We start from the raw sequence: 15,381 nt of genomic DNA on the forward strand, positions 1-15,381 counted from the left end.
AGAAGTTTAATTTTACTATAGCTGCTCTGGTAACACTAATTCTGCTCCACAACAACAAAAAGCAAAGCCGAAAACGGTACAAGTGGCTTTGTAAATTCCAATATAATTTTATAAAATAAACAAAATGTCCAAAGACGAAAAGGAAAAAACGCAGATAATCGACAAGGACCTGGACCTGTCCAACGCCGGACGCGGTGTATGGTTGGTGAAGGTGCCGAAATATATTGCCCAGAAATGGGAGAAAGCGCCCACGAACATGGACGTGGGCAAGCTGCGGATTAACAAGTCTCCTGGCCAAAAAGCACAGGTGTCACTCTCTCTCACGCCCGCCGTTTTAGCCCTGGATCCTGATGAGAAGATTCCCACGGAGCACGTGTTGGACGTGTCACAGGTCACCAAGCAAACACTCGGGGTATTCTCACATATGGCTCCATCCGATGGCAAAGAGAACTCTACTTCAACAGGGCAGTCAGATAATGAAAAGTTGTACATGGAGGGCAGAATTGTCCAGAAGCTGGAGTGCCGACCCATCGCCGACAATTGCTATATGAAGCTAAAACTGGAATCTATACGTAAGGCATCGGAGCCGCAGCGCCGAGTCCAGCCCATCGACAAGATTGTTCAGAACTTCAAACCTGTCAAGGATCATGCACACAATGTAAGTCCAACATAAGGTCTGTATCAGCCCTGTGTATTAATCTTCTTATTCCTGCAGATCGAATATCGGGAGCGTAAGAAGGCCGAGGGCAAAAAGGCGCGAGACGATAAGAATGCTGTGATGGACATGCTTTTCCACGCCTTCGAAAAGCACCAATACTATAATATCAAGGATCTGGTCAAAATCACCAACCAGCCCATCAGCTATCTCAAGGAGATTCTAAAGGATGTCTGTGATTACAACATGAAGAATCCGCACAAAAACATGTGGGAGCTTAAAAAGGAATATCGCCACTACAAGACTGAGGAGAAGAAAGAGGAGGAGCATAAATCCGGCAGCAGTGATTCGGAATAGAATTTTAATTAAAACGTATTTAAGTGATTGCATGATTTTGTTTTATTTCGTCAGAGCTTATGTTATACTTATGAAAAAACATTATACCTTACACTGATTGTAAATAGACATTCGCTTGCACTCTGCTAAATACATACATATATACACTGTATTCTAGGCGACATTTTGCACAGGTTGTGTTATAATTTCTGATGTGTTCTTATATGTGAAGAAATCTAATTTTATGCTTTTGTACATTACGAGATCAGGTACTTGATATTAGTACTATCAGCTCATGCGGATTTCCACAACATTTCCTGCGTCAATACAAAGCCAAGTATATTTTTTTCAAGGGTGGCTTAAATTTAAAGATTTTAGAAATTATAAATGAACCAAAAGAATATAAAAATAAAGTCGTGCGTAATGTAAATGAAATCAAAAATGTTCAAAACATAAATAGAAATGAAGAAAATATAAAAAATTCAAATGCAAAACAAAGGAACTAAAAAAAAAGTTGCAATTCGAACAAATAAAAAGAACTAAAAAGCGCATTAACTCATTCATGTTTCTGGAAATCGAGCTTAGATAATACTGGTTTACTACTCTACACACATACTGTTTTTAACATATACATAGGCTTAATCTAAAGTACACTATGTTTTGCAAGCCTGTTTAAACTAAAAATCTTAAACTTACATTTGTACAGGAGTGAAAAAATAATGTGGCAAGGTTTATACCTAAGGCAGCCTCATGATCTTGTTGTACTGCTTTGAAAAGGGTATTGTTCGCTGGGCCTGAAAATAATACAACATAAATGTTTATATAATTCGTATATGGGGCTAGGATAACTGGGACGCCAAGGGTCTACTAAGGGGTTTAATAATTATTTAAGACGTCACCAGGCTACTTCTAATTAGGTCGGGTTGTCGATGCCAATGAAGTGCCCATCGAAGATATCCCCGAGTCGCCATCAGAGGGAGTCTGCCGCATCTTTGGGATGGGCTGTATCAAACGAACGGTTTTTGCATAGACCTCTGGTGAATCCATTTCCGTCGACTTGCGTTTATTTTTTATAAGCGCCGGTTTACTCGTCCTTGCCTTCATATTGTCATCTGAGCTATTCGTTTCCGAAGTCTTCGCTGCCGGTTTGCTTTTGGTTGCATTTATGTTACCCACGTCATCCTCAGGATGGATTTCCATTCGCTTTGTACTCTTTAGCTGCATATGAAACTGAGACATGTCGATGGGCTTACTTTTATCACGATTTCCAAAATTTAAGGACACGTTTCCGTGATTTGTCTGCAAAAAAGAATTATTAATATGTGACTTCATATCAGTTTAACAAATTATCTAACCAAAACTAGTGAAGCCAACATATAGCGACACATGACGGTAGGATCTTTGTCAGCCATGACTTCGGCTAACGTGGCTGTCCCATCGCCCTCCTGGCAAACGTCTAAGATCTCAGTACCCAAGTCTTTAATATTAAAATTCTGCCGTTCATGGGCTGCCTCTAGAGCAGGAGCCAATCGTCTGTGCCAGTCACGAACCTATACGGATTACGTTAATATTTTCTTTTTTATATCGTATATATATATTTACCATAGTGCTGGAATCGGTGTTATCACAGTGGTCAATTTCTAGTGGTGAATCGCATCGTACCGACTCATAGCAGTCTTCGGCAGCACCATCCTGTATCCCATCATCTGGCGCTGGTATATCAGCAGGCACATCCTTTGCTTCTGCTTCGTCATTTATGGTTGATTTTTCTAGCAGCATAGAAATCTCGAATGCTGATTGGTCAAGTTGAGTGGTTTCTAAAACATCAATGCCCACTGTTTTTGGCTCAGTGGTAACGTCCAATTTATCGCTTATTAATCCGCTCTTCATTGCTAAGTCCGTGGAAGCATCCAATCCGCTTTCCGTTTTAGATTTTTCTGAATCCTCAAGTTTTGAGGTCTCATTTAGTTTCGACATTATTGAGTCTCCCAAACCACTTTCCATGCTGGGATCTATTGCCTCTTTCAAAGCTTCGGCTGCAGTTTCGTTAATTGTCTTATTTTCTTTGCTTTCAGTAACGTCTTCAACCTCAACTTTAACTTCTCCAATGGTAGAAACACATCCTGACCTGGTTCGCATTTCCTCAAAGTCAAAACCAGAATCAAAAGTCGGACGACGTTGCCGGAAGCCCAAGAAATCTAGAAAAGACTGTTGTAAAAATGTGAACAGTGATAGTGTCTTAAAGTATCTCACTATAATCCTCGTCAAACTCTAAGCTAACTGGAGAGCCGGGTTCTTTTTCCGTTGTTTTTGGAGATTCTTTTTCTACCCGTAACACTGTAGCTCTGACAGAAGTTTGAGTTTTTGGTTGTCCCTCTCGTCTGCTAGGAAGACGCTAAAAATATGAAATAAACAAAATTTTGAATAATATATATATTTTTTAATTAAGTAATCAGGGACGTTTGATACTCACCGATTCCTTAAATAGGTCAAACTCTGTTGGAAGTTTAAAAATACATTTACGGCGTAGATTTTTTTGTGGAAGGCCCATAAAATTTAGGAGAATGGGAAAGCAGACCTCCCTTGGAACATTCATTACAATATCGGCATCCATCTCAATGACTTCAGCCGTTTTTGATTCCGGCTTTTCCGAATGGATATCTAACTGCATCAAGGGGCTTGCCTGGCGCTGATCTTCTAAATCTGAAAGAACAACACCTTCATCGTCAAAAGACTGGCCTGCCGTTACAAATGCAATGCAACGATGCAAGTGTGGGATCAAGTGCCAAAATAAAAACCAAAGGAAAAGAAATATGTGAGTATTTAAAAACATAAGCACAAAAGATTAAAAAAACACTTATCCTTAGTACGCTTGGCGGGCGTTGGATTGCCATTGGTTTACCTGCATGCGTATGTATATCGGAAACCTCTTCCATACCGATACCGGAATCAATGTGTAACAGCTCCTCTAGGGAGTCATCTTTAGCGGGGGGCAGTCTCGTGCTGTCTAGGACACTGGACTCATTTATAGCCAAAGTGCTACTCAGCGGCGGATTCTCAACCTGGCTAACGCTTAAGGACGAGTCCTGTGCATGACTTTCACTAAAGGCTGAGTTCTCTACTTGGCTAACGCTTAAGGTAGAGTTCTCCACTTGGCTCATGTCTAGTGTGGTATTAATAGTGTTGTCCTGACTAGTGTTGATTGATTCGCCAAGGCCCGAGTCCAGTGATATTTGATTTTGCAAACCATCGCCCGTACGCAATGATTGATCCACTTCCATTGTCTCTGGCGGCGCAGCTTCATCCGTATCCATGAGCAGATCCTCCTCAAGTCTCAACTTTTTCGTTAGCTCCGATTCGCTAGTATCTTCCATCATTCTTTTCGCCGGTTCTGTCATTCTTCTTCGAGTCCTAACTGTGGCTCCATATCGGGACGCTAACATTTGATTCTCCAGCGCAATGTACTCATCCAGGTAATCCTTTGTAGTCATATGCTCATTTAGTATCTCCGCGGTATTGACCTGATTTGTGTGCACATATTCCTTGATCAGATTCAACCGTTCGAAGGGAATATCAGGCAGAAGTGTGTTATATCGATGCTCCACATGATACGTAAACATTTTGTACTGCTTCTTTTCATCCTGGTCGTAGGGATTGTGGGGATCCACTACGGGAGCATGCTTCCATAGGTTGGGCGGCGTGTGATCCTGATAAAGGTACTCTATTGTCCGATTCCTCGTGCACTTCACAAAGCCCGTCAAGTTGAAGCGTTTATCGTCCGACATCATCTTGAATTTTCGCGGTTCCACGGTGAGCAAATAGGGATCAACTTCTTTCTTGGTTAGCTTCTTGGTGCGACGTTTGCGCGGCTCCTCCGGCTTAGTAGAATTGCTCTCCGGTCTGCAACAATGAGGTAAATTAGTAATTGAATTTGAATTAAAAATAAAATTAATTTACAAAGTGTGTACTCTATTTACGTAATTAATTTAACTTTAAATATGTATTCACTTTTAATGTTACTAAACATAAATTATTGTTTAATATTATAAGATCCAATTCAGTTTAATTTGTAAAAAAAAAAAATATTCAAAATATGGGTATTCCATTTCAAAGATTTCTTGCTGTCTACTTTTATGAATGACCTAATGCGTCTGTATTTATTTTTGGCTGTTTTATTACTCATTTTCTTAAGTACGCTGTTTGCTATTTGCTTTAGAGATCCCAACAACGTGTTCCTTCATTCATTAGCATGTGATTAAACGGGAAGTGAAGCCGGCTTCACCGATATTAACGTAAACAAAGCCGAAAACGAGGGCGTAAGGAAAAGCTCGATAAGCGGTTTTTAAACTGATAAGAGGCGACGCCCGGACAGACATAATGGCGACAATCGCTGAGCACATGGCTTTATCTTTAACTATCATTAGTATTGTTTTTTTGACTTAAACTTACCCATTGCTTCCGCTGGGGGTATCCTTCTGAGACTCTGAAGATCGAAGGGATTCGATCTGATGACCCACCACTTGGTACACGTACTCCACGCGATCTCCATAGATTTTTCCACAGTATTGTATGGCACTTCCCGCCGCCACGAGGGCCGACCGTCGGGAGACATGCTGACTCCCCCAACAGTGTCGTGATAATTCATGAAGAAGCTATAAGAGATAAATAACACATTTAACAGAATTTCAGGGTCTGAAGTATAATTCTTTTATAGTAAAACTTTTAAAGCTACTATTTTTATATGTAAATGAGAGGTATGGATTTTTTATGTTATGCCCATCTACATTACGCAATATATATGTACATTCTAGAAACCCGGAACACGGCAATTATTGATTATTAAATCTTATAAGAATCAAAATAAAACCAAATTCAAACCGGTCTTATACTTTTAACATTTTTGAACATAGTGGGCGATAAAAGACAATGGTCATTTGTTATTTTTGGCACTTACATATTCCAAGGATATTCGTAAGTCTGTGGAATAGTCGCTGTTTTTTGAAATTTCCTCGAGAAGAACAACTAGGGAGGGGAGATCCTGTTGCTCATCGTAGGTGAAGATGCACTTTGACACTTGAGTTCCAGGTCGATTACGGGCTATTTCCACAATTATTTTCCAATCTTCTCTGAGGTAAGCTTTATTTAAAGAGTAAAAAGAGAGTTATTTAGTTAAATAAAAGCAGCACACCCAATCGCAGATCCGCTTTATTGTTTATTTCTGCCTTCTTCCCACTCTCACACACACCAATACACGTACACCACGCGGTACACTGGAAATAGCGCTGACTTAATCAATGGGAATGAATGCTCGTTGCCCGGGGCCTTTTTCAGATTGTTTACTTTATCCCCAGGCACTTACCCTCTTCTGCTGGTATCAACCGATCCATGGCTTACTAAACGAAACTACGAAATGTCTTTCTCAAGTTCGGTTTTGCACATTTTACAGGCATTATGGGGAGCACTTTGCACAAACACTGCAAGCACCCACACGAACAAAAATTTACACGAGGAGGAGTGGGTTAAACAAAATGGTGGAGGCACGCTGGCGTTCTTTCGATGGTTCGCGTTACTTAGTTCCAACTTGGTATTATTTTTAAGTTTTGTTTTTTATTTCCTTGGCAGGAATTGGCGCGAATCGGTGCAGGGACAATTTCCTATTCACCCCAAGATATATGTATTTCTTATTTTTGTTTTGCTCTCCTAACGAGTAGCGAATGAGAGAAGAGACGAGCGAAAAATGTAAACGGCAATGCTGTTAATTAGGGAATGCACGCACGGTCACCCTACTCTTATCGATAGTTGTGGTCGATATATATTGTCAGGTTGCGATGAATACTAAATATTTAATACTTTGTATTTTTGTTTTAACTTGTATTTAAATTGTTAAATTTCTTTGGTTATGGTTTATTATTTAACCTTATATTACTTTAAATCTCTTTTTCTATAATAAATATTACTATATTAGTACTTTAGTGGAGCTCCAAACCAAACACTTAGTATTTTTTAGTCCAAGAAATACTACGATAGTGTCATCATTAAGCGAGTGATTCCAGCTCTAAGATTGTCATCACCTTTTCAAAACAATTTATTTTTGCTATTGTTTATACCGAGATGTCCAACCAGGAGACCCAGGTTTCCAGCCTGCCGATGCCGCCCGAGCGGTACATCGCCAACTACACGGAGGAGAACATCCGAAGGAACCGTGCGCCACGCCCGCCGCCGCCGCCCTCGCAGCATGAAGTCTACAGTATGTTTGGTATCCAATACAACAATGACGAGATGATTCGCAGTTTGGAGTCCCAAAACATCAAGCGACTAATCCCCATTCACTTTGACCGGCGCAAGGAGCTCAAGAAGCTCAACCATTCACTGCTGGTCAACTTCTTGGACCTCATCGACTTTCTCATTCTGAATCCTGACAGTCCGCGGCGCACAGAGAAGGTTAGCATTTATACAAGTTCAGCATTCAGTATGCTTTCTTTAATCGGGAATATCTGATATAGTTCTAACTATTGAATATTACAGATTGACGATCTGAGTCTTTTGTTCGTTAATATGCATCACCTGCTGAACGAGTTTCGACCCCATCAGGCGAGAGAAACGTTGCGCGTCATGATGGAAATGCAGAAGCGACAGCGCGTGGAGACTGCCACCCGATTCCAGAAGCACTTGGAGCGTGTGCGGGAAATTGTTAACACCGCTTTCTCAGCTCTGCCGGTTCTGGAAGATGATGACGAGAACGGCGGGGCAAAGATTAAGACAGAAGTGGATCCTCTGGAGGCAAATGCGGCGGCCAAAAATGATCCCAGTTATCAGCACGATCGCATGCTGTGCAAGCTGGTGGATGCAATCGAGTGATTTGAAAGAAGACTGGATGTAGGCACTCGAGTTTGTGTCAATCATTGTGAACGTCTTGGAAAAAGAGCTCCTCATATTTATAACTGCTTTTAGTGTAAGAAATAAAACTCAAATTGTGTGATGAGAATCTTCCACGTCTTATGAGTAATTCATTCATTTGGTCCTAAAGTGTTTAGTCATGTTGGAGATAAGTTTAACACAGATAAGATCACCCCTCTGTCGTATGGGCAGAGGTAAAGTTGAGAAGCTTAAGCATCCGAAAATTTCACAATTGAAATGACGTAGTCAAATTGGATTAATTAGGTCATAAATCAAATATATTATCTTTAGATTGATATTTTTTATATGGTTATTAAAAGTCCTCAGCATTAACTCTGGCGGGAACGGGAGCATCGCACGCATTTTCTGTAGTTTAGAAAATGGTTGCTACCTCATGACATAATCGTGGTTACTTTAAATATGATCGTACAGTGTTTATTTACAAATAAAAGATTTTATGGAGCCCATTGTATTCAGAATGACTGTTCAGATGAAACAGAATGGTAATCCTTCGTTTTTTTATACACAGAAATTTGGTTAAAAAGGATTCTATTTGGAAAGGACTTATGTTTTTGAAACCCACTGTGTCTTTTTTCCTAGAGCAACGCGTTTTTTCTAAGTAAACGTGATTTTATAAGTTTATTAGCTTCTTGAGATTGTAAAGCCCGCGATAAGACAGCTGTAGTTGAGTGAATCTCCAGTTTTATTAAGAGCAACTCCGATAAAAGCAGGTGCCTTTCACTCTAGGAGATCATTTCTCGTGCAGCATTGCAAGTGTCATCAAGTGTCGGTCGAAATTAGAATATACTGGTGAAGTGAACTCTTTGAAGAATTAGTGCTCGCGCATTTTAATCAAGAATTGCAGCGAATTAATTGAACAATCAATTTCAAGAGCAAGCCAATTGTGAAAAGATATAGTGAGAAACAGTAATCGCTGAGATGTCGGAAAAGAATATTGAAAAAGTGGATCCTGAGAAAAGCAAAGGTAAAGGATATATACAAAAGCTATTTGTGATTAAAATAGTGTGACTAGAAATTAAGAATATAAAATTCATTTTATAAAAGTAAACAGTAAAGGCTAAGGATATACATATGAAAAAGCTGTTCTTATGATTAATTATGCAGTGCCTAAGGGATAAGAAATAAAACGAGTTTTGTGATAGCGATAAGTGCTTGATAAAGTGAATTGCTTCTTATTACATAGGTATATGTGATGTAAAGTAATAAAAAGATAGTATTTGAGATCTTAATTACAAAATAAAAATGACTAAAAGAAAATATTGAAAGAAGTGAAATACTTTTTCCATGTGGGATGCGAATTGAGTTGTATAATGCTGTGATGTGTAATCTGTATTTGTTAACTTACTTAATTTGGTGTGGAAAAGTTTTGTCACAAAGTTTAAGTTATCAAAACTTTCGGAAAAGATTAGTTAGTGTCTGCTATAAAAGAACTTTTCCATATATTTTGGCTTCAGGTTTGGAAAATGACAATGATGCGGATGGGAATTCAGATAGCACAGCGGAGGCTGCCGCTACACCCACCGAAGAAGGTCCTGCCACTTTCGATAAGGCTATCGAAGGTGCTGGCTTTGGCATCTTCAATCTGATGCTGTTGATTGTCTCCATTCCCGCTCAAAGTGCTGCCATCTTTGAGTCCAGCTCTATGTCCTACATCCTGCCCATTGCCGAGTGTGATCTTCGCCTGACTCTCGAGGACAAGGGTGTGCTGAATGCAGTGGCCTATGCCGGCATGACCATATCGGCCATTGCTTGGGGTTATCTAGCAGATACCAAGGGTCGCAAAAAGATCCTCTACTGGGGCTATCTGATCGATGCGGTGTGTGTTTTTGGCAGTGCTTTGAGTCAGAACTTCACAATGCTGGTGGTGTTCAAGTTCTTGGGAGGATTGGTGTAAGTAGAGTTTATTATTTCTTAAAATTACTTTCTGATATAGTTAATTGTGAATTAAAGGGTAAATGGGCCAGCTGCTGTGCTGTTTACCTATCTTACGGAAATGCATGGACCCAAGCACCGATCCTCCGTTCTGATGATCGTCGGTATGGTTACCTCTACGGCGACGGTTTCACTGCCTCTTCTGGCCTGGGGAATATTCCCACGAGATTGGGACTTTGAGTTTTGGGGCCTGCAAAGTAAGTTTTTAAGATGAATTTAAGATTCTAACTTAATATGTAAAATAATTATATTTCAGTCCACAGTTGGCAGATTTTTCTATTCGTTCTGGGCATCCCGAGTTTAGTCAGTGGTCTGATTTTCTGTGGCATGCCAGAGAGTCCTCGATTTTTGATGGCCCAAGGACGCAACGAGGAAGCTCTCCAGGCTTTTAAGCAGATCTACCACGTGAACTCCCGCAAGCCCAAGGACACCTATCCAGTAAGTGCAGAAAAACTTTAAATGGAAAAAATGTTTAAACATAAAAAATGAATACTAAATTATTTATTTTCCAGATAAAATCCCTTATTCAGGAGGTGCCCAATCGCAAGGCTGTCAAGGACGAGGTTATCTACACCATTGAGGAGAAGACCAAAGAGGTCCCCACAAAGCGACAGTCTCGAACTCTGGCGGAGAGTCTTCGATCTGGTTTACAGCAGATGAAACCTTTGTTCATGAAGCCGCTCCTTGGATTGTCCATCTGCTGCTATGTGATGCAGTTCGGCATCTTCCTGGGCATGAACACTATCCGTTTGTGGCTGCCACAGCTCTTTGCATCCATGGCGGAATTCGAATTCCTTCATGCCGGAGATGATGTACAGGCCAGCATGTGCACCATCCTGGAGTTCAGCGTTAATAAGACGGCGGAGACCGCCTTGAATTATGCCGACGCCTGTTCCGAGGTAGGTATCAGATGTTAAGATAACAGATCTGGATCTGAAGATAGTATCAGGTGGGAATCTGTGGGTCGGGCTTATCTGACAACTCACTTAACGCCCCATCATCCTGACGTGGTTATCTCGCTTATCTCTGCATAACATAATAAAAGATTACCATAATCGGTCATAATTGTGGAAGTTATATACCCTCTAAAGAGAGTTTTATAGGCTGATTAATTTGACGAAAACTATTATTATAGTTATTTGGATTTGATTTTGGTTTTAGAAGATTAGAAGCATTATTCTTAATAGGAATAGAAAATGAAGGATTTATTGTTCCAATATTTATGTTTAATATCTTATAGCCCAAAGTGATATCGATGGACATGTACCTGAACAACATTATTGTGTCGGCCACTGGCTTTGTGGGTTACTTCTTTGCTGGTGGAATAATCCGTGCCCTGGGTCCCAAGCGCATGATGAGTAAGTTGCTCTTCAAATTTTACATTTTACCCAAAATAACCGCATCACATTTTACCTACCAGCTTATGGATTGTTTCTGTCGGGAACCTTTGGCCTTTTACTTTATTTCTCCGTCAGCAGTCTAATGACACTCATTGTGTCTGCAACTTTCCTTACGATTACGGGAATTGCTGTCTCCTCCCTTTTGGGCGCTGTTGTGGCTCTTTTTCCCACCCAGTTAAGGTGAGTTATTTGTTCTATTTATCATGAAAATATATATTAATTTGTAAATATCAATTTGTAGAACCGTTGTGGTTGCCATTGCCATGATGTGTGGACGCTTCGGAGCTCTTTCCGGAAATTTACTCTTCCCTGTATTCGTGCAGATAGGCTGTTTGCCTCCATTCATAATGGTCTCTTCAGTACTAATATGTGAGTTTAAGTTTTGAAAGTCCTTAAAAAGAATGTTAATTTATATATTTTGCGTGCTTCCAGTATCCGGCATCCTGTCTATATTCCTGCCAAATCCAGCAAAGGCTACATTTTCTTAGAGAGATCTTGGACTTCCCTTTGTGCAAGCGTTGGTTGAAATTAACCAAAGGAAAGTCTTTGAAATATCCTTTTAATGGCTGTGGTTTCACTCGGAATCGGTTGCCTACTAATTTAAATCAGATGTTGCGACATTAGCTTAACTTTTGTTTAGTTGTACAAATTAGAGATAACTTTTCTAACTGGCTTAGCGGAGATTAGACACTCAACTACTATTTATATTTACCTTAAGTAATCAAACCAAATATATCTTTATTGTTCTACATTGTTCGAGGAAATCTATTTAACTTTTTCCACACTAAAAGCAGGGGAAATGGCTCCCTCAAAGGATTCGTCTGGCGGGTAAGGACAACAGCCGGCGGAAACTACGACATGCAAATCTCATTAGCACCATTTAGCAGTAATCAGGTGGGTAAGTGGGCTGAGGGTTAGGTATGTGGGGGAGTGGGTTGTTGGTTGAGCTGGCAGTTGAGTGATCTGTTACAGATAACATCAACCAGATTTTCATTAGCAAAGTGGAAATTAGTGCTGCCTGAATTGACTTATCTGGCAGCCTTTAAATGGTTGCGTTTTATAAGATTGAGCGCCCCAGTGATTACCGAACAACGTGAACTTTCGCCAAATGAGCAATCAATTTTAATCGCTTGAGAGCATCATGATAATCTCAAAATTATGTTTAAATGTCAGGAATTGCTAATTAGCACTGCAGGGCACTGTACTCTGCGTATATTCCCTGGAAATGCTTACCATAAGTACCTGCCAAAAATCAGAAATAACTATTTATTTAATGAGATTAATGTTTATCTTTCTTTGAAAGTAAAGTAAAGTTATTTGTGCTTTGTAATTGTTTTTCGTTAGCTAAGACTTAGTTCCTTTCTGAATTTGTAAAAAAAATAACCAACATTTTAGAGATTTTTGCAAATTTTATGTCTCAATAAAATCTGTCAATGACTTTCTGTAGGAATTCAGGAGTCTTTTAAGTACTTTTCAAAATTTCCATTGCCACCTCAGACATAAAATTTTCCTTTTTTGATGGCCGAGCGTTTGAGGGAAAATGCTGAGGAAGCCGCTGACTTTGAGACGGCGATCGCTGAATGTGGTTTTGGGCTGTTCAATGTGTTCATCCTGTGTAGCGCCATTCCCTGCCTCACGGCGATGGTATTTTCGGCCTCTGCACTCTCCTATGTGATGCCTTCCGCAGAATGTGACCTTAATCTCAGCATTGTGGATAAGGGAATGCTGCATGCGGTGACCTATGGGGGTATGATCATCTCGGCCATACCATGGGGATTCATTGCAGACACCGTCGGCCGTAGACCTGTACTCATCTCCGGGGGCTGGCTGGATGGATTCTTTGTTCTGTGTGCCTCCTTGAGTCAGGACACCGCTCAGCTGATGGCATTTAAGTTCTTTGATGGATTTATGTAAGTGAAAAATTAAATATTTTATTTAGAAACATAAAATCTGTTACTAATTCTGATTTCAAGAGTAAGACTTTATTTCTCTGAGTGTCTAATCGATAATTAATTTAATGAACCACTCCACGCTAGCATCTGCGGTCCTTTTGCGGTGGTGGTCAGTTACCTGGCCGAGTTCCATGGCAAAAAGCACAGACCGTACATCATGCTGTTCGTGGGCCTCAGCGTTTCCTTCGGATCGATGATTTTGCCTCTGTTGGCTTACGCTTTGATGCCGGTGCCCATCTCCTTCAAGGTGGCCACTTTGGAGTGTAGGTGAGAGTTGTGCATGGTGTGACCTCAATTCTGAACTTCACCCTCCTCCTGCAGTTCGCACCTGGCAGGTATTCCTGGCAATTACAGCAGTACCCAGTTTGCTCTGTGGTTTGCTGCACATCTTCCTGCCCGAGAGTCCCAAATTTCTCATGTCTCAGGGGAATTATAGAAAGGCATTAGATTCATTGCAGCGTATCTACAAAATGAACAAGCGGAAGAGTAAAGAGGAATATCCGGTGGGAAATATTATTAAATCGGAGAACATATTGTAATATTAGAATATTATCTTCGATAGATAAAACGACTAACAGATCCAACTCCCGATCGATCTGCTGACCTCGATGGAACTGGCCGCTCATCAACAGTAAAGGAAAGATTCAGTCGCGCTAAGGGAAAATTCGGCGAGGGCTTAAGGCAGTTAAAGCCAATGTTTTCCAAGCCCTATTTGGCAATATCATTGCTAGTATACTGCCTGCATTTCTGCCAGATTATGTGGTAAGTCCAATAAGATGATATGTATATATATTATATAATAAAATTGGATTCTTAAGCGTTAACTCAGTCCGCCTGTGGTTGCCGCAGATCTTCGCCACGATGAATTCGATGGAGTCTATGGGGGCCAATGACACGAGTATGTGCGCTGTCTTGGAGCACAATGCCTTGGCGGTGTCCATGAACGAGGAGGCCAAGAAGCGGGAGTGTGCACTAGTGGGTAGGCGATCGCTTGTTTTGGGTTGCGGGATCTAAAGTAATCATTTTGAATTCACAGCATCATGATCGAGATAGCTACTTGGATAACATTATAGTGGCTGGAATTGGCTTGGTCGGTTTCCTGCTCATCTTTCCACTCCTCCGCATCGGAGTTGTCTCGAGGCACATACTGAGTGAGTACTGTACGAGTTTAGGGGATGCAAAACATTTCTAAAACCAAAAAAATTTGAATAAGATAATTACCATCATGTTTTGCATCCCAATTTAAAATATTAATTTATGTGAGATCCTGGCAGAGGTGTTCCTATTCATCTGCATTTTTCTGGTGGGCAGCCTGTACTTCGTGAAGACAGCACTGGTGACGATGATAGTTTCGGCCATTTACCTAACCCTGATGGGTATTTGTGCCACCTCGATTATCGGCATGTCTGTGGTGATATTCCCCACGCTAATGAGGTTTGATATTCTCAGTTTAGAAGCCTTAATTTTATTTTTAAAAATGTATCTTTCAGGACAATGGTGCTGATGCTGATCATGACCTTTGGCAGACTCGGCTCTATGAGTGGCAACCTTTTACTGCCCATTTTCATGCAACTTAACTGCCTGGCTCCGTTTCTCTGGCTGTGTTCTCTAATGTCCAGTGAGTAATCTTACCCTAAACTTGTCATCTAATCCCTTCACTAATCGAGTTAATATTCCACAGTTGCCTTTATCTTTTCCGTGTTCTTGAAAGTTGACGATCAGCAATCGCTGAGCTAGTTCCTCGGAATATTTATCCTGGTTGGTTTTAATAGGCTTCTGGATGAATTAATAATCAACGCAATCGACTGTGCGGTTAATTCAACTTAATTACACTTTAATCACATGCACAAACATGCCAGCCGGCTCTGATTAATTTCTTTATGCTTTTTGATTGGGTGGAGCGGAAAAAAAAAGAAAAACATGCATATCTGCCGGTAATTATGTTTTTGCGGTTACCAATTAATTTGCACATGGGAAACTGACTCGCGATTCGCGCTTCGCTGGCTGCCAAAGTGATTTTTACCCCGCCAGATGCCTTTTGTCTGACTAAAAGTTTTCCCTGATATATGAGAGTGTTTTTCTAACCGCACCGCAACCATAAATCAGCACTAAAGTTTGTTGCCTTCGAATCAGTATCAATGGAATTCTCTTCGTGATGCACACACGGCGTATGCTTGATTTTACCAAG

The 15,381-nt window shown here is 40.5% G+C and overlaps 5 protein-coding genes across 6 annotated transcripts; 4 read left to right on the forward strand and 1 right to left on the reverse strand.

Annotated features, from left to right (window-relative positions):
• The first annotated feature begins 33 nt into the window (after window positions 1-33).
• Window positions 34-1,163, forward strand: LOC108116396 (general transcription factor IIF subunit 2). Its single transcript, XM_017228266.2, has 2 exons — window positions 34-658; window positions 716-1,163. Exons 1-2 carry the CDS (start codon window positions 125-127, stop codon window positions 1,010-1,012), a joined length of 831 nt encoding a protein of 276 aa, XP_017083755.1. The 5' UTR covers window positions 34-124; the 3' UTR covers window positions 1,013-1,163.
• Window positions 1,164-1,453: 290 nt separating this feature from the next.
• LOC108116491 lies at window positions 1,454-6,723 on the reverse strand. Of its 2 annotated transcripts, none has more exons than XM_017228425.2 (9): window positions 6,351-6,723; window positions 5,946-6,127; window positions 5,441-5,643; window positions 3,894-4,891; window positions 3,465-3,694; window positions 3,245-3,386; window positions 2,594-3,189; window positions 2,347-2,541; window positions 1,454-2,290 (listed from the first exon to the last, which is right to left on the reverse strand). In XM_017228425.2, exons 1-9 carry the CDS (start codon window positions 6,376-6,378, stop codon window positions 1,901-1,903), a joined length of 2,964 nt encoding a protein of 987 aa, XP_017083914.2. In that variant the 5' UTR covers window positions 6,379-6,723; the 3' UTR covers window positions 1,454-1,900. The 2 variants fall into 2 exon arrangements, with proteins under 2 accessions (XP_017083914.2, XP_017083913.2); XM_017228424.2 differs by having other exon boundaries at window positions 3,465-3,730.
• Window positions 6,724-7,033: 310 nt separating this feature from the next.
• LOC108116282 (mediator of RNA polymerase II transcription subunit 7) lies at window positions 7,034-7,976 on the forward strand. The gene is made up of 2 exons (XM_017228069.2): window positions 7,034-7,432; window positions 7,517-7,976. Exons 1-2 carry the CDS (start codon window positions 7,103-7,105, stop codon window positions 7,847-7,849), a joined length of 663 nt encoding a protein of 220 aa, XP_017083558.1. The 5' UTR covers window positions 7,034-7,102; the 3' UTR covers window positions 7,850-7,976.
• A 686-nt stretch (window positions 7,977-8,662) lies between these two features.
• On the forward strand, window positions 8,663-11,997 carry LOC108116276 (synaptic vesicle glycoprotein 2C). The gene is made up of 9 exons (XM_017228063.2): window positions 8,663-8,873; window positions 9,364-9,799; window positions 9,860-10,038; window positions 10,098-10,279; window positions 10,354-10,740; window positions 11,082-11,199; window positions 11,262-11,421; window positions 11,483-11,610; window positions 11,674-11,997. The coding sequence occupies exons 1-9, from the start codon at window positions 8,828-8,830 to the stop codon at window positions 11,727-11,729; spliced, it is 1,692 nt and encodes a 563-aa protein (XP_017083552.2). The 5' UTR covers window positions 8,663-8,827; the 3' UTR covers window positions 11,730-11,997.
• Window positions 11,998-12,759: 762 nt separating this feature from the next.
• Window positions 12,760-15,034, forward strand: LOC108116308 (synaptic vesicle glycoprotein 2A). The gene is made up of 9 exons (XM_017228098.2): window positions 12,760-13,151; window positions 13,278-13,456; window positions 13,515-13,696; window positions 13,756-13,955; window positions 14,012-14,168; window positions 14,230-14,344; window positions 14,468-14,627; window positions 14,684-14,811; window positions 14,875-15,034. The coding sequence occupies exons 1-9, from the start codon at window positions 12,760-12,762 to the stop codon at window positions 14,928-14,930; spliced, it is 1,569 nt and encodes a 522-aa protein (XP_017083587.2). The 3' UTR covers window positions 14,931-15,034.
• The last annotated feature ends 347 nt before the right edge of the window (window positions 15,035-15,381 follow it).

The sequence above is a fragment of the Drosophila eugracilis genome, unplaced genomic scaffold, assembly GCF_018153835.1.
Source record: "Drosophila eugracilis isolate 14026-0451.02 unplaced genomic scaffold, ASM1815383v1 contig_367, whole genome shotgun sequence".
NCBI classification, from domain to species: Eukaryota; Metazoa; Arthropoda; class Insecta; order Diptera; family Drosophilidae; genus Drosophila; species Drosophila eugracilis.